This window comes from Cicer arietinum, chromosome 7, assembly GCF_000331145.2.
Source record: "Cicer arietinum cultivar CDC Frontier isolate Library 1 chromosome 7, Cicar.CDCFrontier_v2.0, whole genome shotgun sequence".
NCBI lineage: Eukaryota > Viridiplantae > Streptophyta > Magnoliopsida > Fabales > Fabaceae > Cicer > Cicer arietinum.
Genome location: NC_021166.2, coordinates 4,661,364 through 4,684,709, shown reverse-complemented (window position 1 = coordinate 4,684,709; position 23,346 = coordinate 4,661,364). Strand labels below are relative to the sequence as shown.

Sequence of the window (23,346 nt, the reverse complement as noted above, 5' to 3'; positions counted from 1 at the left end):
ATAAAAATATTTAAATAATAATATAAAAATGAGTAAATCTTCCTCAATCCGACTGGTTAGTAAAACTTTAATTATCAATTATTAATTAATTTAATACCCAAACAATTCAGCATATAATAACAGTGACAAGGCGAGGACATAAATTTATTAATTTATAAAAAAACTTTGTACCCTTAAATCATTTTTTCTCTTTCATTCATCTCCGATTCTTTCGTTCTCTCTCTCTCTCTCTGAGTTGCGTCTTGGTTGAATTGCGAACTCAGTGGCAGAACTTCCTCACTAGTTATTTTCGTTTTTTCACTCTCTAACTTCAAATTAATTTATTTGAAAACCACCAAAGTTGTGTGTGTTGTATTTCATGTTTTTTTTTGTCTGTTTTTTAATTGTTGTGGATCTATGAACTATGAATCTAAGTAACGGTAAAGGATCCATTTCTCCGGTGATTTCAACTATGACTATGAAATCCGGTGAAACTTCTGACCAGTTTCCGGCGGGTTTACGTGTTCTGGTAGTGGATGATGATCCCACGTGTCTTATGATCCTCGAGAAGATGCTTCGCACATGTCTTTACGAAGGTAACTATTGATTCCATTTTTCTCTCTAACTGAATTTTGACTCTCTCTTGAATTTCGTTCTTTTTCAATTTCAACGCTTAATTAGTTGAAAAACTAAAACAGAAAAAGAACCCAACTTTATCCTCTATTGAAAAACCCATATAAACAAAAAAGATTTTTCTATATAACTATTTGTTGATCACTTTGGTCTCAAAGTCAGTTTTACGAAAGAGATTATAATTAATTTTTTTATATAATTTTTTTTTTTAATTTGGTTTAATTTTAGTTCCTTATAGTTTTCTTTTCAAATTTAATCGCTTTTGTAACACCAGATTTTTTAGATACCAGATTTTGATATTCTTTTTCCCTTTTTAACAAAACCTTTGCAACATGGTTTTGAACTAATGGTTTTCAGATTTGTTTTTGATTCATTATCACTTAATTGTTATTCAGTTAATTTTGAATATGAATGAATTTTGAGTAATGTTTTTGTTGAGTATATTACAGTTACAAAATGCAATCGAGCTGAGACTGCACTTTCACTCCTTAGAGAGAACAAGAATGGATTTGACATTGTTATCAGTGATGTCCATATGCCTGACATGGATGGATTCAAACTTTTAGAGCACATTGGATTGGAAATGGACCTTCCGGTTATTAGTAAGTACTTCGTTTTTGTTTCGACTTAGATCTGTTTATAGACGGGAATGGATTCTCTCAATTAACACTGAGAGAATAGTGAAATCTAGACCATTGAATGAAAAACATTTGGTAAGGGTGAGATTTGTAACACGGGAGACAAAAAAAATGGACAGAATTAGTTCCTGTTAGTAGACTGCATTGTTATTGAGACTAACTTGTTCTGTATGATAATTACAGTGATGTCTGCGGACGATGGTAAAAGTGTTGTTCTGAAGGGTGTAACGCATGGTGCTTGTGATTACCTAATTAAACCTGTTCGTATAGAGGCTTTGAAGAACATATGGCAACATGTGGTTCGGAAGAAAAAGAACGAGTGGACAGAGCAATCGGGTAGTGCTGATGAAGCAGATCGTCATCCAAAGGCATCTGACGATGCTGATTATTCGTCGTCTGCTAATGAAGGAACTTGGAGAAACTCAAGAAAAAGAAGGGACGAGGAAGAGGAAGCTGATGATAGAGATGATTCGTCCACGCTAAAGAAGCCACGAGTTGTTTGGTCTGTCGAGCTCCATCAGCAGTTTGTGGCTGCTGTGGATCAGCTTGGAATTGACAGTATGTATCCTTAACCTGCATTCTTCAAAAGTTTTATTTTTAATATTTTCTTTTCCATGCAGATTTATCTAAGACTAAGTGACAGTGCCTCTCATATCTTATTTCTTATTGGAGTCTCTATCAGTTCTCAAATAGATAAAAACCATTTCAAGTGGGAGTTTTTTTTATTTATTTTATTACAACTTTATATCCTGAATGCATACATTCTCCATCATACCTTTTCTTGTATGTTCAATATCTACCTACCTTCATCTTGGCTCACTATCTACCTACCGTTTATGAGAAATAGTTTTTACATTTCCAAATTAGTATTCTGTCCCCAATAAACGCTTGAATTAGCTACGAAGTATTGTGGCGTTTTTTAGGCTTGCCTGATTCATAGTATTAAAAATATGTTGAACTCCTCTAATGTTTTCAAATTTGATATTTGTATACAGAGGCTGTTCCTAAAAAAATTCTGGAATTGATGAATGTTCCTGGGCTCACGAGAGAAAATGTTGCCAGCCACCTGCAGGTATTGTACTGTTCACCGTCATATACTTCAGCAAGTAGTCAAGTTAAATTTTATACCTCTAGCTCTTCTTGTGGTTATCTATGATATGGTTACTTAAAGGAGGTAATTTTTTATTTTTTAAATTTTGTTGTTACAGAAATATCGATTGTATCTTCGAAGGCTGAGTGGAGTTTCTCAGCACCAGAATAACTTGAACAACTCCTTTCTCAGCCCACAAGAGGCATCATTCGGGACAATTTCATCTATTAGTGGTCTTGATCTTCAAACTCTTGCAGCTGCTGGTCAGCTCCCAGCACAAAGTCTAGCCACTCTTCAAGCTGCGGGACTCGGTAGGTCAACTGCAAGACCAGGCTTACCAATGCCTCTTGGGGATCAAAGAAACCTTTTCAGCTTTGAAAACCCTAGGTTGAGATTCGGAGAAGGGCAACAGCAACATTTGAGCAACAATAAACCAACAAATCTTCTTCATGGAGTTCCTACTAACATGGAGCCGAAGCAGCTTACCAATTTGCACCAGTCTGCACAATCCCTCGGCAACTTGAACTTGCGAGTCGCTGGTTCATCTTCACAGGGAAATCCCTTATTGATGCAGATGGCACAATCCCAACCTAGAGGTCAGATGCTAAGCGAAAATACCAGCCCTCGTGTTCCGAGACTACCGAACCCCTTAGGACAGCCTAATGTATCAAATGGATTTTCCGACGGTCTTCTGGGGAGAAACGGCATAACTGGTGGCAGCAGACCGCCTGCTTATAATCCTCTTGCACCAAGCTCTTCATTTTTGAGTTTTCCCATGAATCAAAGCACTGAAATGTCTGCTACTAATTTCCCTCTTGGAAGCACTCCGGGAATATCTAGTATCCCAACCAAAGCCTCGTTTCATGCGGAAATTACTTCAGGAATGAAAGGATCTGCCGGTTTTCCAAGTTACGATATTTTTAATGAACTACACCATCAGAAGTCCCGAGATTGGGGGATGACAAACACAAGCCTAACATATGACTCCTCTCAGCATGCAAATCCTTTACACAATAACATCGATGTCTCTCCGTCAGTTTTAGTCCATCAGGGTTATTTTTCTACCCAACAAACTGGACAAAGCAGAGATGCTGCCCCATTGATTGGAAAATCTCCTTTCTCTCTGGGAGAAAGCTCGGAACATGGTAATCTCCAAAACGGCGGTCAACACCTAAATCCCCTTCTCGTCGAAAGCTCAATAAGGATTAAGGCTGAAAGATTTCCCGATGCAAGCTCCCAGACTAATCTCTTCCCTGAGCATTATGGACAGGAGGATCTTATGAGTGCACTTCTGAAACAGGTTGGTCGTCCTTTGTTCTTTCTTTGGATGCGAAGTATGCATAAGCTTACATATAATCTATGTAGCACCAACACTTCAGATTGAAGCTTACTTCCACTTTTTCAATTTAATTTATGATATTATAGGTGTCAAAGTGCCTGTGTCATAGCATATAATTTTCCATGATAAACTAATCAAATTTCTTCTCGTTTTTTGCAGCAGGAAGGTATTGGACAAGCTGAGAATGAGTTTGACTTTGATGGTTATTCTCTAGACAACATTCCTGTCTAGAAGAGACCTTGATCAGTTCTTTCTGATTGCAGTTACCAGTGTAAATAGTTGCTGTTACATATGCACCTTATCATTCTGCAATTAGCTATTTTGGAACTGAGTCTAAATTATTCGACAACAGAATCCAGTTGATGTCTAATATTCAAATTTCTGGGAGTAGTGTGTACTATAATGGTTTAGTCTGGACACTCAAGATCTTTTAGTAATTGATCAAAGATGAATCAACTACGAAAACACGACCGCATAAATATGCACAAGGCAAGGCATGTGCAAATTTTGACTGCAATTGATAGCAAAATTTCTAGCAAAATTTTCTAATTTTAGGGTGTTTTTTTAAGAGTTTATGTTGGAATTTAGGACAGAATTGCAGAAGCAAGGTTTTGATACATCTGCAAACTTTCGTAGGGGTATTCCTAACTTGAATAACACATCATGAATGTTTTTTATTCTTACTTTGTTCGTCTTTAAATTTTACGTACTTCGAAGTAAATGACAGCAGTAAGCATGTAAATATTTTTTCATTTGGTCTGACTATTCTTTTTCTGGATGCTTATGTACCTTGGTTTGGTAGTTGTGTTTTTATGTTTCAGCTGTGACTGATATGCTCTTTTCATTATGTTATGCATTCTTTGTACATGAACATGAAACATGATTTGGTACTTCTGTGGACTGATCGGTATCCTATTTACTTGAAAAGGTATCAATAGTGTGGACTCATTCAATGACTTGTTGTTTGTGTTGTTTAACATAGAATGAAATAGTGTGCCACTTATAGAAAGAAAAAAAGAAAATGAAATTGAATGGAACATAATGAATGAATTGAATTTTATTTCATTGGATACAGGAATAACAATACAATCTACACATGGGCAAGAAAAATCAACTTTGATTGGAGCTTTCTTCAAAATTAAAATTCGAAGTGTTGATATCTATCTATCATGCACTCGTCCCAATAGAAATATTATTACTATTTTTAAATTTTATATACATGTATATATTTAATATTTTTTTAATATTAAAAATTATAATATCTTTATATATAAAATGTATTTAATTTTTTTAATTTTATTATATAATAATAATTATTATTATTATTTATTATTATATTAAATATGACTTTTAAATTTATTATTTTATATATACGAATGAGTATTGGACGGAGAAATTTGAATCATGTCGCGGAAAGAGATGGAGACTTAAATTACACCGCGATAAGAAACAGAGACAAATGCAGGTTTTTTTGACTAATCGGGTACAAAGAAGAAAAAAGAAAAATCATCAATTCTAATATTATGATATTTATAATTTATTTCAAATATAACGTTATATTAAATAATCTTAGAAAATGTGTGACCATTAAATATGGGTAAAAAAGTAAAATAAATAATCAATACATCTTAAAATGTGTTGAATTTTTTTATAATAGAGACAAAATTCTTCAATTTTTTATTTGTATAAGGGATGATAGGCAGTATAAGAGAAATTTTTAATTTTATTTATAAGAAAAAGTTATGATTTTTAAGGTGTACTCGAATTACTTTTATACATTTATTTAAGATTTTAGTCTTTTTGATATTATTAGTGGCTATTTAATTCACAATTTTTAATAAAAGTATATTTATAAAAATAATAAAAAAACTTAAACAATTTATAAATACATCAGTTTTGATTTTTTTTCTCTCTTATAAATAGTATTAGTATTTAACTTGTTTTTTCCCTGAGTTTAGGTGGATTTGTAAATTTCATTCCATCTAATTTCGTTGTGTTTCATTTTTCTATTAGATATTTAAGCTTAGCTTTTTGTGGTTAACATGGAAATTTATATACATTGGTTATCGGTTATGAATATGCAAAAAATACTGTTTTACTAAACAATTTTTTTAATGTATAACATAATATTTGTGATAAAATTATTCCTTAGATAAAACATGTAATCGCATATAGGAAGTTGTTGCAAGTTTTTAAACCGTAATTGAATAAACTTCATTTTTAGTTATTTTTATTATGAAATTTCACTTATTTTAATAGAGTAAATTACTAGTATTTTAATGTTTGTTTGGTATGTAAAAAATAGCAAAGAGAGAAAAGGTAAATAAAAAAATGACCTATTTCTCTTGATTGGCACGCAAGAGAAATAAGAAAGAAAGATTAAATTAGTGCAGGACCACATATTTTGTCTACTTTTCAATTTTGGGAAGAAAGAAGAGAGAAGTGCTCAATCTTTATTTTTTTTCCTTTTCTACCCTTATCTCTGCACCATTAAAAAAAACTCGCCTTGCACCATTTTTTATGTTATCACTTTTTTATTTTGTGATTGGTTTATTTTCTAAACTATGGCACTTCTTAACAATAAAATTATATAAGCAGTTAAACACTCTTCAATTGTAAGATCTAGGGTTGAAACTTGTGAAAAAAGAAAAAAAGTGATTAATAGGGGACTCTACTTCCTTGTTAGAGATTATTTATTGCAAAGTTGATGAATTCTTTGCACCAATAAAATAATTAAAAAAACACTCGGTCAATGTTATTGTTATCCTATATGTTGTTGTCTGTGCTTTCATTGTCTATCAACTCTTTAATTCGGAACAGTTTGCTTATGAACAATGTTATTTGAACATCACAAATTCAACACATTAAATCACACCAAATAAAAATCGCACCCACAACTGTCTGACATATCTGAACGAGGAAAAAAACCCACAAAAATGTATTATTATAAGGCTAGCTTATTTGTAGTAAAAAAAAAAAAAATGCTTGCTTCATTTATTATTATAGATGACAATATAATCCGCATATTTTATATAAAATTAAATTTTAAGAACGGATACATGTTTAGAGATATTGATATTCATCTTGTGCTCGAAATTAAATTTTAGAAACCGATACATGCTGAGAGGTATTGATATTCATTCTGCACCCGAACCCGTTTAAATTTTCTATACATATACATGTTAAACATATTTAATATTTTTAAATATTAAAAATTATAATCTTATCGCTGTAAAAGATAATTTTTTTATTTTATTATTATCTAATAATAATTATTTTATTATATTAATAATAATAGATAGGATTTTTAAATTTATAATTTTTTATATATTAATGGATGAAGGTGTAGGCGGAGATGATGCCTAAATTTCACACCCGCTATAAAACGGCGTAGGAATGAGGGAGGCAAAATCCGCCCCCGACCGCCGTTGTTGAGCCTAGTTATGCACTCAAATTATCATTATAGACAACATTTTCAAACAATGTAAATAATTTGAGAGTCTATGATAAATAAAGGCCACATAAGATTAACTGAGACAAGGGACAAGAAAGAAACAAAATAATAATAATAATTAAAAGTTTCAATAGAACAAGTAATATATTTCTATCATCTAACACGGATCTACAATCTTCTCTATAACATGTTTGAAAGAATCATATCAGCTGAACAAGGATTTCAACAGAATCCAAACCAGACACAAAGCATGAATGTTACGACATCACGACTCAGTCCACTGATATTTCTCATCAGTTTCTGTGATGAGGTCAATATATGAATCAAATCCTGTGAAAGCCAGAGCCAGAGCCAAAATCAAAATTAACAAAACTACTATTACCACACGAAGACAAATATCAACAGCGGTAGAAGCTTCAAAGTAGCATAAGAAAATCCATTCCTGGAAGCACTGGTTGGTAACACAGAAGGAAGAGAACATTCCTCTCCATTGAAGAACACTTTAGTTGGAAACCCGTCTCCGCGAACGACATTGATTCCAGGAGTAGTTTTCTTCGTGAATGAGATAACCGACTGTTGTTTGCCAGGCACCCTAGGATCTCTCAAAGGGTTGGCTCCATCTACTTCTCCCACAAGGTAGTTCAATCCTTCCAAACCTTGCATTATTATCGTATTATTCACACCATTTATGTCTACCGCAGTTGCGTTGAACGAATACATTTTCTCAAAACCTGCAGCTGCTTTGTCCATTTGAACAGCAGCAAACCAGTCTGCAAAATTAGTCTCACCCCAATTGAAAAGTGTTACCCTTGCACTCCATCCTTTATTATAATCTGTAAGTAAATGCCAGTTAATGCTCACACCACAGTTATCACTGCAAGGCATTGGTTTTGGAGTCGGTAGATGTTTCAGTCTAGCCCACGCATAAGCCTTGAGAGTTCGGTTATCGAAAGGAACGAGGAGTGCATCCGGGGGAAGCCACATAGCAGGTGCAGTAGCACTACATGTTCTTTCCGTGTTCGTAGGGCATCCACATGCACAAGTTTTGCATGGAATAACTGATTCATTGTAAAAAGCTGAAAATGAGACACAGCATTTTCTCGATGTTCCTTTAGCTGTTGTTATGTTACACACAATCTGCCAACTAGCAAAAACAGTTTTGTTTAATGGCAACCCTGTTGGATCAGGATTCTCGGTAGGACTTACACGAACCGGAGGGCCACATTTGTAGTCAGGGTTAAGCGAACCACTAACCTTCCAGTTCTGTGGCGGTGAAAGATCAGATCGGTTAAGTACCGGCGGCATTTTGAAAACCTGCATTTGGAATCTCGAAAGAGACATACTAGGATCCATGGACGGCGGCAATATAGTACCGTTCCGACAACAAGAAGGAATTTTGCCAACATCAGTATCGTTGAACTTAGTAGCAGGAAGATCAATAATGGTAGGCCTCCTCTCACAATTCAATACATTAGCAAAATCAAGATCCTTATAGAATGTACCTTGTTTACCAAAGATACAATCAGAAGCATCGACAACAGAAGGATAAGCACCTTTCATTGAAAATATAAACTCATCATTCATCCAATCCCAGCTCAATCTCCAATTGTCAAGTCTTCCAAGAGGGTTATGGTTAGCCATAGTAACCTCTGCCCAGTAATTGGAATCATAAGTTTTGATCACATCATACATAATAGTAAGATCACCATTTTGACGAGGCAGAAACTTGTCATCTGTAGTGATGTTTGCTTTAAACTTTGGATCTCTTGTGCAACACACATTAGTCCCATTCTTCCCTAATAAACACCCATTCAAAAAATTGAAGTTAACACACACATTACACCAAGACTCTGCTTAGATAATCAAACTAATTAACTGTTTATAACATAAATGTCTAATTAAGTGTTTATAACAAATGATAAAATAGCTGAAAACATGTCAATCGAAACATTTTTAATACTCCTAAACCACACTTAACTCCCAAATTGCAATACCCTTATCATCCCTAATTTTAATTTTAATCAAATCTTAGATCAGACAAATTGCAATCCAAAATTCAGCCTAGGAAAAAGAAAAAAAAAAAAAAAAAAGGAATAGAAGCTACCTTGACCGGCGGCTTGGCGACAGATGAATCCATCATTAGCGAGTTTAATGGAGGACGGCAAAGGAACACTAGGCGGCGCCACCCCAAAGACGGTGCCGACGAGTTCGATCTGAGCCTCCATCTGAGTCAAGTCACCGGCGGTTTCAATGGCAGTCTTGAGATCAGTCATCGGGTATCCAGCAAAAACAGTACCGTTCCCCACGGCGGCGGGGAGGGAAGTACCGTCGAAGATGACCGCACCGGAGGCGGAAACCAAAAACTCGTCGTGCTGAAATCCAACGAAGACTTTCCATGACTTGAGCTCGTCGAGACCGTTATTGAGAACACTCAACGTTGATTCAAACCGGTACGGTTGCTTCTTGGGATCGGTGACGTTCGGCGGTAACCGAACTCCGCCGCCGTAGGCGTATGAGATGAGTATGCCGTTGCAGGATTGAGCATCAGTAAACGGCGTAGTTGAAACTAAGATTAATGCTAAGAAGACAATGCTGAAGCAACAGTTGTGACATAGTCCCGAGATCATCGTTGTACTGTCTGCTCTGTTTGTTTGTTTGAATTTCGAATTTTGAATCTAGAGAGAGAAACTATATAGTAAAGTGTCTATGCTTTTATTTTTAAGAAAAATCACAAACATTTAGATATAAAAGGTACTGTCAATTTATTATTGATAGGATTAATTGGGTATTTTATTTATTTATTTATTTTTAAGTGAGAGAAAAGGAAAAATGCATAAACGCGTTCAAGAAATGGAAAGGGTCCTCCAGCTTAAAAGAAGCTGTAATTTGTAGTGGTTTGCACTATCATGATTCATCTGATAACGTGTTTTGTGTATTTTTTTATTTGAATAAATATAATTTTACACGTAATTTGTATCTACTTTTATTTATTTATTTATCATGCCGTGTGTGAGTTGATTGATTCAGAGGACAGGGCATGCTTTGCTTGGGGTTGCAATTGCGTTCCATTTCAAAAACTCTATTAAAAATTCTAAATTTGAATTATTATTATTGAATTTGGATAGTGTGAAAAGAATAGAAAAGGATGTGTGTACTTGTTTTACTATGCTTGTTGGTTCACTACTTTTGTTTTTTACAATTGAAACGGTCCTCAACAGCTCTATGAATATTGTGCTTTAAATTTGAAAAGTGCCGGAGAGAGGAATGAGTTTTGAGTGTATGCCATTTGGTTGTTATTGACTTGTTGTGTCCTCTGATTGGTTTGGTTATACGCCCCAATGAAGGATTTTATATTTTGGTTCCCAATAGACAAACAACAAGTATTTGAACTCTCCGAGCTAATTGTGTCACGTGATCTGAACCGTCCACACTTAGGCCTGTGTAATTGCAACTGCCTAAGTGCCCCATCACTATTTGAAATATATGTGGTGTGCCTAAGGAATGCTTCAAGTGAGATTAAAGAGTTCTCTTTACAGAAAAAGAAAAAGGAAAAAAAAGAGCTTCAAATCTGACCAATCAATAATGGACTAAGACTTAATCGCTTATGATAACAAATCTAGTCTTTGAAAATTCAAAATGCAATTTTATGAACATTATATGACATGGTTTTCGGTATTGCATAGTCATTTCTTTTATAAATGAGATTTTACTGTAGATGTTTTATCTCCATTAGATTGAATTTTTTGTTTCAGCTAAATAAATTTGAAGATGTTGATAACAATTACAATTATTATTATTATTATTATTATTATTATTATTATTATTATTATTATTATTATTTTAAACTTAGGTAGACCTTTGTGTATCTAAAGTACTCCATTTAATTTTATACTAGAATGTTTTATATATATAAAAAAATCATTAATATAAAAAAAAAACTCAGAAATGTGATAGTTTTGAAGTTTTTTTTTCCTTCTAAAGTAACATTGACATTAAATGTTTTTTTCACTCGCTAATATAAAAAGTAATTGTATTCATACAAGTAAAAGGATACAAAAATATTTAAATAATAATTATGATTCATGAATTTGGGAATTTGGGAATTTGGAGAAGGAAGATGACAACAGAAACCAAACAACATAAAGAGAAATGAGAGAGAAAACCTAAATAAAGAGAAAACGGATGAGGGATTTTTTAACGTTTTCTTAACAGAGCCACACTTAAAGGGTAACCTTGAAACTATTTAAAAACATAAAGGACTAAAACGGGGGGAAAAAAAAAAAGATAAATGACTGAATCGTTAACTGAAATTAAGTTAAGGGACTATAGGTGGTATTTACCCTAAATAATAATAAATAGTAATAAATTTATAGTACCGAACACCCCCCCAATTATACCTCCCACCCCCATCCCCATGGAAAATACCATATTGCCCATAATATTATTAGTAAAAACCCCCAAAAAATTTTCCTTTTATTTTTTCACCAATTTTCTTCGAAAGTTTGAATTGTCCAAACCACATATTTGTAAACATCCAAACCTTTGAAACCTCGAAACATTAATTTTTCAAATCTTCAAAAATTTTCATGAACATGAAACTTTCGAAGTTCATTTTTTTCCAAAAATTTGAAAATTTCGAAAATTTCCATGAACATGAAACTTTCGAAATGCATAAACCTTGGAAACTTTTTAACAATCTGAAAGTTTCGAAAGTTTGGGAACAATACGAAAAATTCCGAAATGCATTTTTTAGTATTAAATAATAATAAATTTATAGTAATAAATTTCAAAAATAGTAATAAATTTAATTAATAATATTATAATTTTTTTTCAAAATAAAATTTTAATTATTACAGACAACATGTATTTTTTGAAATAAATTAAAACTTTCGAATTTTTTGAAATATTTGAAATGGAATTTCTTCGAAAATTTAAAAGTTTCGGAAGTTATGTGTTTACAAAATTTGAAAGTTTCGAGCATTACTTTTCGAAAGTTTCAAATTTATCAAAACTTTCAAAAGTTTTGATAATTTCTGGAAAAACACACTTCGAAACTTTCAAATTTATCCAAAATTTCGAAAGTTTCATAACATCTTGAAAAATTGCATTTCGAATATTTGATATTTATCAAAAGTTTCGAAATTTGTTAAATTTTCGGAAAATTTAAGTTTCGAAAGTTTCATATTTAACAAAACTTTCGAAAATGTCAACAAAACACTCTTTTATATTTTGAAAGTTTGAAATTTTCGAATGTTTAGTAATATTTTGTAATTTTCGAAAGTGGGAGTAAGAAATAAAATGGTAATTTTTTTGATAATTTTAGTAAAAAAAGACTATAATATTTTTTATTGAGATGGGGGGTGAGGTACCGGTGGAGGGTGCGTGTACAAAACTCTAAAAAATGGACAGGACTATTGATATCTTGGGCCGGAGTATTTGGTTATCTAGAAAATAAGCAAGATTGCCTGGTAAGGTTTGTTTTTTTAACTATATTTTGTATTGAAGGGATAAAGGCATAAACTCCTAGTCGCATAACTACTGAGACAGGCAATACTCAAAAAGGAAGGAAAGGCAAGTGAAAAGAGTACAGAAGTTTAGCATCAAATTTTCAAGTACAATCAACAAAATTCTGTTCACTTTCGGTTCATAATTTCTTCCCTCGGTGTCATGTATCATGTATGTATTCAGAACGAATCAAACACCTCACTTTTGTTAAATATTTAAATTTAAACAACGTTTTCTTTTTGACAAAGTAAATTTACGCAAGGGTGGAAAATAAATTGCAAGCGAATGAAAACTTGTGTTTGTGTCACTTGATATGAAAAGGTGTGTGACTTTAATAACATTATAACTATATTATTTTGGTCAAACTATTAGTGTGTTTAATTTCTGAATATGTTTAAAGTCAAATATAATAGGTTACATGATAATAAACAAACAAATAAATTTAAAATTTAAATAAATGCAAAAAATGTTGTTTTAATAGTGTCTTAAATTTTCTATATTCAAGATATTATAAATTTTGAAAACTTCAAACCCACAAAAAGAATATGAGAAGATGTGATTTTGGTGTCTGATTCAAACAATCGCAATTGTCGTATCTTCACAATAAAAGATCTCGCTCACAAATTATTATTCTGTCAAACATTGATGAACGACTTCGAAATAAATTGTTTTAGATTGGACCAAAGTCCATCCGCTATGGACTATGCCAATAAGATTAATCAGAGCATGGAAAACCATAGAGAATGCATGTTTCTTTCATATAACTATGTCATCATTGTTTGATGAAGAGTAGATGATGATCCACTGAACAAGGCGGGTGATGTGCAACTACCTAAATGTATTGGTGCTAATTTTCTTGAACGACATGCATATAAAAGGAACTATACCCTAATGAAAGATATTTTTCATTTACCTCACACCTATTTCAATCTACTATGGATTTAAATGTCCGAAAATTTTCAGAAACACTACTTTCAGAAACACCACTCTCGCTAAAGCCTAAATGGTTCTCCCTATCATCTTCCGTACAAGAGACACTATATCAAAGTTATTAACATTGCATTTTAAAACAGAAATTCGTATGAATTTACGTATTCAAGTGCAAAAAATGCACTAACTCGTTAGTAGATTCAAAAATTGGTAAATTCGTTCTTAAGTCCGAATTAACACGTGTGAATTCACAATTTTACAATAAATTTGGTATATGTAGCGACTTTACCCTATTTTTTTTTCCCACTTTTTCCCTTCAAGACTAACGTTTAATTTTCTCACATTGGTGGAGATGATGTTATTGAAGAATTGAATATTCGAAGAAATTAATCATTTTTAATATAATTTTAATTTTTAACAACTTTAAAAACTTACGTCTTTTTGATTTGGTGAAATAATTTACTTAGTTTAATTTGATATTAATTTATGAGTAAGAAACTTTATGGTAATTTTGTATACTTTTAGTTTATAATTAAATTGAAAGTTTAAATTATTAATAAATTTATAGTATTATAAAAATATATATATTATTTATATATTAAATTTACATTGTTTTAATATATAGCAAATTCCACATATTTATGTATTGAATTTACGTATTGTATTGTATTGAACTAACCTAAACAAAACAAATTTACTTAAAACTTCCAACTGCACTGTATGCAACTTCACAAGAATATCCAACCTCATATCACAAAGCAACATACCATCCTTCTGTATATTAGAAACTAGTATGACGCCAACTATAAAGATGCTCTTAAATTAGCGTGCAATTGAGATACTCTAACCCAATTCTTCTTTTTTGATAGATGATTTTTTAAGTTAATTTGTAAGAGGAGATGGGAAATGTTAGTGGACTAGATTAAAACTTGACCCTTCTATATATAACTCACTTAGTGGGTCAGTGTTACAATACCACCAAATTATTTATTCAATATAGTCTTTTTTATATAAAGTTAGTTACTTATTTACATTTTACATAATTATACAATTTACAACAAATATTTACTTGAAATATTCGTTAATCATAGCAATAGCCTCAACAGTGCAAAGTGTTCAATTCAACGGATTAACCTAATGATTTAACTATAAAACATATTAAAGAAAATCAAAATTTAGAGCAATCAAAAGTCCATTATCAACCCAATGATTTGGGCTCAAATACTGAAGAAGAATTAAAAAGAAGGCCCAAAATTCAATCTTCGCTATTAATATTTTCCCCTGCATATAAAATGAAAACACGAGTAATCTTTTACAATATTGTGTCAATATAAATCCGTTATTAATTTTCCATCTAATGTGTAAGTTAAGATCCTTTTTTCATTTCTTTTTTAAATGGGGAATTTTATTTTATCAGAGATAACACAAAATAGGAAATTGATAAGACCAATTTCTAAATATTTTTAGAAGTGAGTCTCATATGTTTTAATTTGTGCCTATCTCTCTCATGGATAAACTTCTCTTTCTCATTTTTGAAGTTAATTAAAAAATGTATGATATACATATATAAATGAATTAAGATAAACTTACATTGCAGTGTCAAATTTTAATTATACTATATCTGATGATTTTTATCACATATTGGTATTATTGATCGTTAGATTAAAAGTCATTGTATTATATCTTATACCTATTAAAATTTATTTTACTATTGAAATTATTTAATACCATTAATATATTTTATAATTAATGTCTTATGAATTTTTATTAAAATTAATTTTAATATAACCCATTGATATATCAAGCAATTCAATTAATATTAATACATTAATAAATATTATTAAATGGAACATTTTATCCAAATTTAAATGATATAATTTATAGTTGTGCAAATTAATTAGAATATAATGAATCATATTTTTTATTAAAAAAATTACATTAATAAAAAAGCAAAGTTTGTAAAGTAAGAGAATTTGTATTTCGTAGTGACTCACAAAGCTTTCTCCTTCTGCACTCATTCATCCCACTTTCCTTTTTCTTTAGTTTTCTCCACTGTTACACTTTCCCTATACATTACCGCTCTCATTTCTTACAAGTTCCATTTTAATCTTTAACAATGATAAGTACAATAAAACTCTCTTTGAAACTGTTGTTCATACTCTGCAATATGTGTGTGCATTTAGCAATAGCAGATCACCACCTCAAAACAAACTCAAAGGAACAGATCCAGTGCACAATGTGTGCTTCTTGTGATAACCCCTGTAACCAACTTCCACCTCCACCACCACCACCTTCTCCGCCACCACCTTCATCCACCACCAGTTGTCCTCCTCCACCTACTTCCTCCGGTGGTGGAAGTGGCGGAGGTTCATACTATTATTCTCCGCCTCCACCCTCTCATTCTTATACTTACTCCTCTCCACCTCCTCCGTCGTCATCCAACGAAGTAAGCGGCGGCACTTACTATTATTATCCTCCGCCTAGTAACAGTCACTACGGTCCAACGCCGCCGCCGCCTAATCCGATTGTTCCTTATTTTCCTTTCTATTATTACAGCCCTCCGCCACCTTCCGCCGCGCCTCCGTCGCATCGCTCTCTTTTCAACGCATTTGCTCTCTCTTCCTTCTTGATGTTGTTGCTTTGATAGAAACAGAAAATGAAAATGATTTGAATAACGGCTCAGATTTGCAGATCTAGAAAGAAATTCTCAAGGAGTGTGAGATAGTGGAACTTGAAATGCTTTATGAAATTCCCGATATACCCTCCATCCTGATGCTAACCAATAATGTGCACGTGTACATCCTTCTTTCTCACTTTCCACTCTTTTATTTATGTTAATTTCATATCTGAATTTCTAGTGTACAATATTGATCTGCAATTTGTTCACAATTTTCATTTACCCTAATCTATGGGTTTGGTTAGGACTATGCATGGATAGATATGATGATGATAAAATAAATTAAATTAGTACTCCTAAAATAAAAGGATCAATGCTCTAGTACTCATTTTTAATGTTCATTTATTTGTTGTTTCATAGTTAAACTGAGTTATTAATTGCTGGTGAGTTTATATTTTGGACATGAATTGCGGTTAGTTAAAAGCAATAGTTATTAATTAAACATGTAATTGAAGTGGCTGATGAAAAGAAGAGAGTGAAATATTTTATTCCAAATTATGGGGTAAGTTAATTTCATATGATGTTACCACGAAACATGCTATATCTAACACATGCCCAACAAGATCCAAAATTTAGGGCTTGTTCTTGCTGCGTTGTCTTGCAAAATGCAATTGCAACAAGAGTTATCTGCTGCAGTAGTATTTTATTTTGGGTGAGGGTCTGTTCTGTCGCAATTAATGATAAATTATGGTATTATACCCCACCTTAACGTTCCAATTATATATTTTATATAGTTTATAGTTTCGTATTTCATGGAAAAATTGTCTTTGAAAAGCATCGCATCACACGGAAGAAAAAAAATCATCAAATGGTTATAATTTTGTGTTCATGCATGATCAATGATTAATCATAGGTAGTTATAATAACAATTATTGATCTGCTTATTTTATCAATTTCTCACTTTAGAGGAGTCAATTTTTTTTTGTTAGATGATACATAAAAAAACTCATACACAACTATGAAGTTTCAGATTCGAATTTAAAATATGATGAATAACCTAACAATATCGGTATTTGTCAGTTCAGATATGACTTAAGAACATTTGAACACCACTTCTTAATTAGTAATATAAGATTAAATATTAAAAATCAACAACAATTCGAACTCAGTTATTTGGAGTTGCATTAGAATTAATGTACCCTTCTATCTATAGAGAAAAGAAATAAATAATATTCAACAATGATGTTTAGACACTTTTTAAAATCTATTGATTAAATTTATAAGTGTATCTTTTAGAGATTACATTGATGATTTATCTAAAAGAATTAAAATAGCTTTTTTTTAGAAGTACAGTTAATTCTGAAAAAAAAGCAAATAATTAAGAGCAAGTTTGAATTCGAAATTGATATTATAAAAAATATTATACACTTAAGATGCAGTACACTTTTATATAATGCTTTTAAGGTAATTAATATAACCAACTTTTGGTTAACTATAATTAATTTCTAATTATCTTAAACCAATTATAACACATATCTAACTATACAAGACTTGCCGCAAGTTAATAACAATATGACTAAGTAATAAAAATTACAACAATAAAAATACAAAGTTGTAATCAAATTAGTTAAACAAAATAAATGATGAATAAAGTGGTTGTAGCTGAGATGCATAACTCTCGTCTAAATCATCAACCTACTTTAAATTAATTTAAAAATATTTCGGTGTGACATTCACCCCAACAAAATTGAGAATCCCAACCTTGAGTCATCATATGTTAATTTGACTAACAAAACATAACTACCATAAGATGAAAACATAAATAATTAGAAATCTTTAATTATCATAAGGTAAAAGAACAAGGAGAATGAAAAATATTAAATTACTCTTTGATAGAATCATATAGCAGAGACAATAATGGCTAAAATATAAAAGAAAATACCACCAAAATTTTGGAGCACATGAGAGCATTGAACAAATATTTGATATCTTATTCCATTTGAAAAGAACCAAGTGTAGATATGCTTGAGAGCACTAAACCAATAATATACCAAGGGAAAAAAATATTTACCATTAATCAGAGACAAAAACATAAACATATTATAAATACTCAAATGAGATTTAACTAGTCAACAAAAAAAATATTAAGTCTTAAAAGTGCCACAACAAGTCATTTAAATTTCTTTGTAAACTCGACCTTCAAAGATTACATTTATGAAGATACTATTGAAATTTTCTATACAAAGAGAAAAATTGAAAAAGAATTGGAAAGAAATAATGACTAGAGAATGAAATTTTATTCAATAATAATTAAAATAATGTCTTTAATAAGGATTCCATGGTTCTAATATCATATTAAAAAATTTAGTGAGTCTAATAAAAAAGAGAAATAATTAAAAGAAATTTTGAATTTAAAATTAATAATATAAAAAAAATTATAAAATTAAAGTAAAACAAACCATTATACGGTGCTCATTGAATAACTAACATAACCATCTTTCACTTAATTATAACTAACTTTTAATTATCATAAACGAACTCTAACTCATATCTAATTATATCATAATTAGGTTTAGGGGTCAAAATGAGTTGGACTAGATGGTCATTTATTAGAAAGTTTTACTGATATCCACCCAATTATATCTCTACCCCTCACTTTCTAACAAAAATCAGTTTATCATTTGTTTATAAAAAATTCAAACATTAAGTTTTCTGTAATATATTTGTGTTTTAAAAAATTTAAATTAAATTTTTTAATATTAATTTGTGTTTCAAAATATTTAAAATAAAGTTTTTTTAGAACACGATTTTATTCAAAAAAATTTAAGAAAAATCATGAAATATAAAATTTGAATTTTTTAAAACACATTTGTGTTTTGTTTTTAACACATAAAATTCAAATTTTTTAAAACACATTTATTTATTTTCTAAAATAAATTATAAAAGTTTTTGAAATTTAAATTTTATTTGATGGATTAAAAAAAAGTTCTAAAGAAACGACAAAAGATAAAATAAATAGTTTAAGTAAAATATACAGTTAAGAGTATAATTTAGAGAATATAAGATGAATTTTTCATTTACTTATAATATCATTGGTATTGATAGTGGACTTTTGGACCAATCAAACATTTAATATCATTAATTCGTTTACCAACGTAAGACACCCAACACTGAATAGAACATGATGCATGCAATTATAACATTTTTTTTTTATAAACAAAAATCTGAACAGTTACTTATTATTAATTGTCCATATCTCGATTATCAGTTTTAGGGTTAATATATCATGTTCACAAAAAATCATATATTTCTTTAATAAGAACAAGATTACTGACAAATATGTTGGTAGCAATTAGCTGGAAGTCACGTTAGTGATATTATGGTGGTGAATGGACCCTACTCGTGCTGCAATTGTCATCGTCCATAATATATATCCAAAGAACCACTCTCTGCATTTGTCATCCATATGATAATCGTGCTTACACTATTACACATAAGCCTGGTCCCAAATATAGAAGGTGGCTCCTTCACTTTAAAATTCATGCATTTTCTCTTCTAGTTTCCTGCATAAAAAATAATTAAAAATAATAATAGTAATACACTCTTTTTGAGGTACGATTTTTAATATACTTTTTTTCATGGTTTTTTTAGGTTGCGCTTTAGAGAATTTGGGATTGGACATGTGTAATTCAGAATTATTCACACTTGTAAATGTTATTTTATAAATTTTATATTTTATGTTATTTTCACATTCTAAATATTATATTATAAACTTTTATAGATATTTTATGTTATTTTTATATTGACCTCATTTAAAAATCTTCATCAAACCTAGGTCCTTGAAAATAAGGAATAGACGCCTTTCAACTACATCAAGTAGTTGTTATGTGCATATTTAGCAAATACGTTTTATATATCACATGTTAAAATATTGTATTAGTTTTTTTGAAATACAAATTTTGTATAATATTATTACATATTTATTTAGTTTTTATAATATTATTTTTTTTATTAAAAATAATAGTCTCTTATAATAAGTCAATTCATGTGGATTATTTCAATTTTTAAATGAATTTTTCGACCAAATTCAAAATATTATAAACGTTATTTCTTAAAAATTGAGAACTTTTTAAGTATGATGAATTCAATATAATATTTCATGCTTCAAAAGCTCAAAAAAATAATACATATATTTGCAAAATTTGATGTATTATGAATTTTTTTTTATAGAGGTTTAAACAATCAATTCTCGAATAAAAACAGGGCGATCAAGTCAATGTGAAACTAACATAAATCTATTGTAATAGGGTAATGTGAAAATAACATAAAATATCTATAAAAAATTATAAAATAATATTTATAAGTATGAGAAACAATGAATTACACATGTTCAATTTTAATTGGTGCCATGTTATTATGAATAATTTATTCAAATTTTTTTTGAAGAGCATCACACTTTTTCAATGATTAAAATTTATATCATTTCAACTAAAATTAAATGAGATCATACAATTTTGTAGGACTCATGTAAATTTTAACTAATAAAAATAAAGATTAATATATATATATATATATATATATATATATATTAAAAATTACGTTGTTAATCATCCTCAACAATTAATTAATCCAATAGTAAGTCTTAAATTTAGTTATAGAAAAGATCAAGAAAATTTATATCCCTACCCTAAATTTTAATTTATATCCCTACCCTAAATTTTAATTGGTGCCATGTGATTATGAATAACTTATTTACAATTCTTTAAAGGACAACGTAGGCATCGTCTTTTTTTAATGGTTAAAATTTATATTATTTCATCTAAAATTATATAGAATTTATACAATTTTGTGGTACAATGAAATGTATATATTAAAAAGCATGTTGTTAATCATCCTCAACAACTAATTAATCAAATAGTAAGCCTTAAATTTAGTTACAGAAAAGATCAAGAAAATTTTACTTGCTACCCTAAATTTATATCCCTACCCCGACATTTTAATAAAACCCCACTTTATCCTTTCATGTTTTCTTTTTAATAAAAAAACAAAAACAAAATTTCAACAATTCAGCAAACTTAAGACCAGACGATTTTTCGGGAACAAAAAAGCCTAAGTTGCATTTGAAATATTGTAAATAATTTATTCCACACCTAATAAAAATTAATCAAATAAGTAAATTTGTAAGTAATACCTACAAATACATATTTACTCTACTTATAAATTTACTAATTATGTGACACATTTTTATTAAATGTTGAGTAAATTATCCATCACTCTTCGAAGATAACCTAGAAAAAATTAAAAATAAAAGCAATCGACAGATATCTTAAAAGTTTCTTGGAATAGAATGTCATTTCCAAAAAAAATTAGTTATCAAATAATTTTTAATTTAAGTTTTTTAGAACATTAATATATTTTGAAAAACTTAAAAATTGAATTTTTAAGAATACAAAAATGTTTTGCAAAATTTAAGATTTTCAGAACAAATATGTGTATAAAAAAACTTAAAATAAAATATTTCTATTTTGAAAATCAAAACACATTTGTGTTACGAAAAATTTAAACTTGAATTTTTTAAACACAATAAAAGTTTAAATTTTCTAAAATATTTTTTTTTTAAAAACATATTAAAAAGGGTGAGGTAGGACAATTTTTTTTTCTATCTTTAATTTTTAAAATTAATGTAAAATTGGTTTAAGTAAATTGTGACTTGTGAGGTAGAGTAAGGTATAATAAAAGGGATATGGTGTAAAATTTTCAAACAACATTCTTACATTGTGTTATGGGCCAACACAATGAATCTACTCAAGTGAAGTCCAAACCTAAGAGGAACAAAGTCAGGCCTAACGGTTGAAAGACTATGAGCTTCCTTAGTGAACATGGAATAAAAAATATAAAATTTCAACCTGTACCCCATTTCTATACCTATATCCGTAATTTTATAAAAATGTTAATTATATCTTGAATTTTTTTTTATAATTATTTTACCAATTCAAAATTACTTTTTTTATTTATTATTTTAGGACGGTGTTAGGACAGAGTGAGACTGGTTACAATTCTGTTTGTATTGTTCCCTTCCTTTTTTTTTTCACTTCCTGTTATTGCCTATAGGTTCTCCAAAAATGGCAAGTTCTCTGTATGGATGAGATACTAGATTGATTTTTTAAACCATTTAGCTTCCAAAGTAAAATGTTCTAATAATCCTAAATTTGGCAAAAATAAAATAAAATTTTATTAATAATTATTTTTGTTAGAATTTGAATTGTTCCTTCCAATAAAATTGAAATGATGGATAATTAATATGACATTTATGCAAAGATGACACATAAATTTAATGCAAGTGATACACTATTGATTTATGATAACAAAATAGTTAAGATATCAAATTAATCATGTAATATATTTACATTATATTTTTACTTATAAAAATAAAGTGAAATTCGAATTTGATTTTTTGTTGAATTATTTATCTTTAATAAAAAAATTGATTGACCACTTGAATTCATCATGTTGATTGATGCTAGATTGAAATGAAATATGCAAAGAATATTCAAGGTATTTAATTTAATTTATGCTAGATTGATTCGTCCTTCGAATTCTCAAGTTCCTTATTTACTGTGTTTTTTCCCTATCAATGAATGACAGGCTGACACGAACATAAAGGATCGATACCAATTAATTATGACTACGGAGTTGAAAACGACAATGCTTAATATAACATGTTCTACTATTTGGTACTAAAAAATTCAATGTTCACACAAAACGGGAACAAATAATGATAGTATTATGAAGAAATAAATAATGAAACATCATATAATAGGATAGGACCATTTTAATTATCTCCCAATCACCAACAAGGTAAGTGTTGTGATTTTATAAGTAAAATTCAGCTACATAAAATTTGATATCGAATATGGAAAAATCAGTTGAACACAACATAACCTTCTGACGAAAGATTTAGCAGGGTCTTCTTCTGGATCTCCTAAATACTATGTTCCACCAAAAAGAATGTTAAAAATGACAAATTATGATTAACTTTGAGTACTTCAACTATTTGTCCTTTCAGAATTTCTGTTAGTTATGCTTAATTGTTATTGGTAACATTAATTCTTACATAGAGAATGTGTCTCAGTACAGAGTCCAATTTAGACATTTGATAGG

The 23,346-nt window shown here is 29.9% G+C and overlaps 3 protein-coding genes across 4 annotated transcripts; 2 read left to right on the top strand and 1 right to left on the bottom strand.

The window, feature by feature from the left end:
* The first annotated feature begins 226 nt into the window (after positions 1–226).
* LOC101510188 (two-component response regulator ARR2) lies at positions 227–4,579 on the top strand. 2 transcript variants are annotated; one of them, XM_004508115.4, is made up of 6 exons: positions 227–575; positions 1,062–1,214; positions 1,434–1,808; positions 2,246–2,322; positions 2,459–3,640; positions 3,839–4,579. In XM_004508115.4, the coding sequence occupies exons 1-6, from the start codon at positions 404–406 to the stop codon at positions 3,908–3,910; spliced, it is 2,031 nt and encodes a 676-aa protein (XP_004508172.1). In that variant the 5' UTR covers positions 227–403; the 3' UTR covers positions 3,911–4,579. The 2 variants fall into 2 exon arrangements, with proteins under 2 accessions (XP_004508172.1, XP_004508173.1); XM_004508116.4 differs by having other exon boundaries at positions 3,842–4,125.
* Positions 4,580–7,225: 2,646 nt separating this feature from the next.
* Positions 7,226–9,876, bottom strand: LOC101509871 (COBRA-like protein 7). The gene is made up of 2 exons (XM_004508113.4): positions 9,238–9,876; positions 7,226–8,929 (listed from the first exon to the last, which is right to left on the bottom strand). The coding sequence occupies exons 1-2, from the start codon at positions 9,758–9,760 to the stop codon at positions 7,512–7,514; spliced, it is 1,941 nt and encodes a 646-aa protein (XP_004508170.1). The 5' UTR covers positions 9,761–9,876; the 3' UTR covers positions 7,226–7,511.
* A 5,672-nt stretch (positions 9,877–15,548) lies between these two features.
* On the top strand, positions 15,549–16,586 carry LOC101509551 (uncharacterized). Its single transcript, XM_004508112.4, has one exon. It carries the CDS (start codon positions 15,685–15,687, stop codon positions 16,210–16,212), a length of 528 nt encoding a protein of 175 aa, XP_004508169.1. The 5' UTR covers positions 15,549–15,684; the 3' UTR covers positions 16,213–16,586.
* Positions 16,587–23,346: the final 6,760 nt, after the last annotated feature.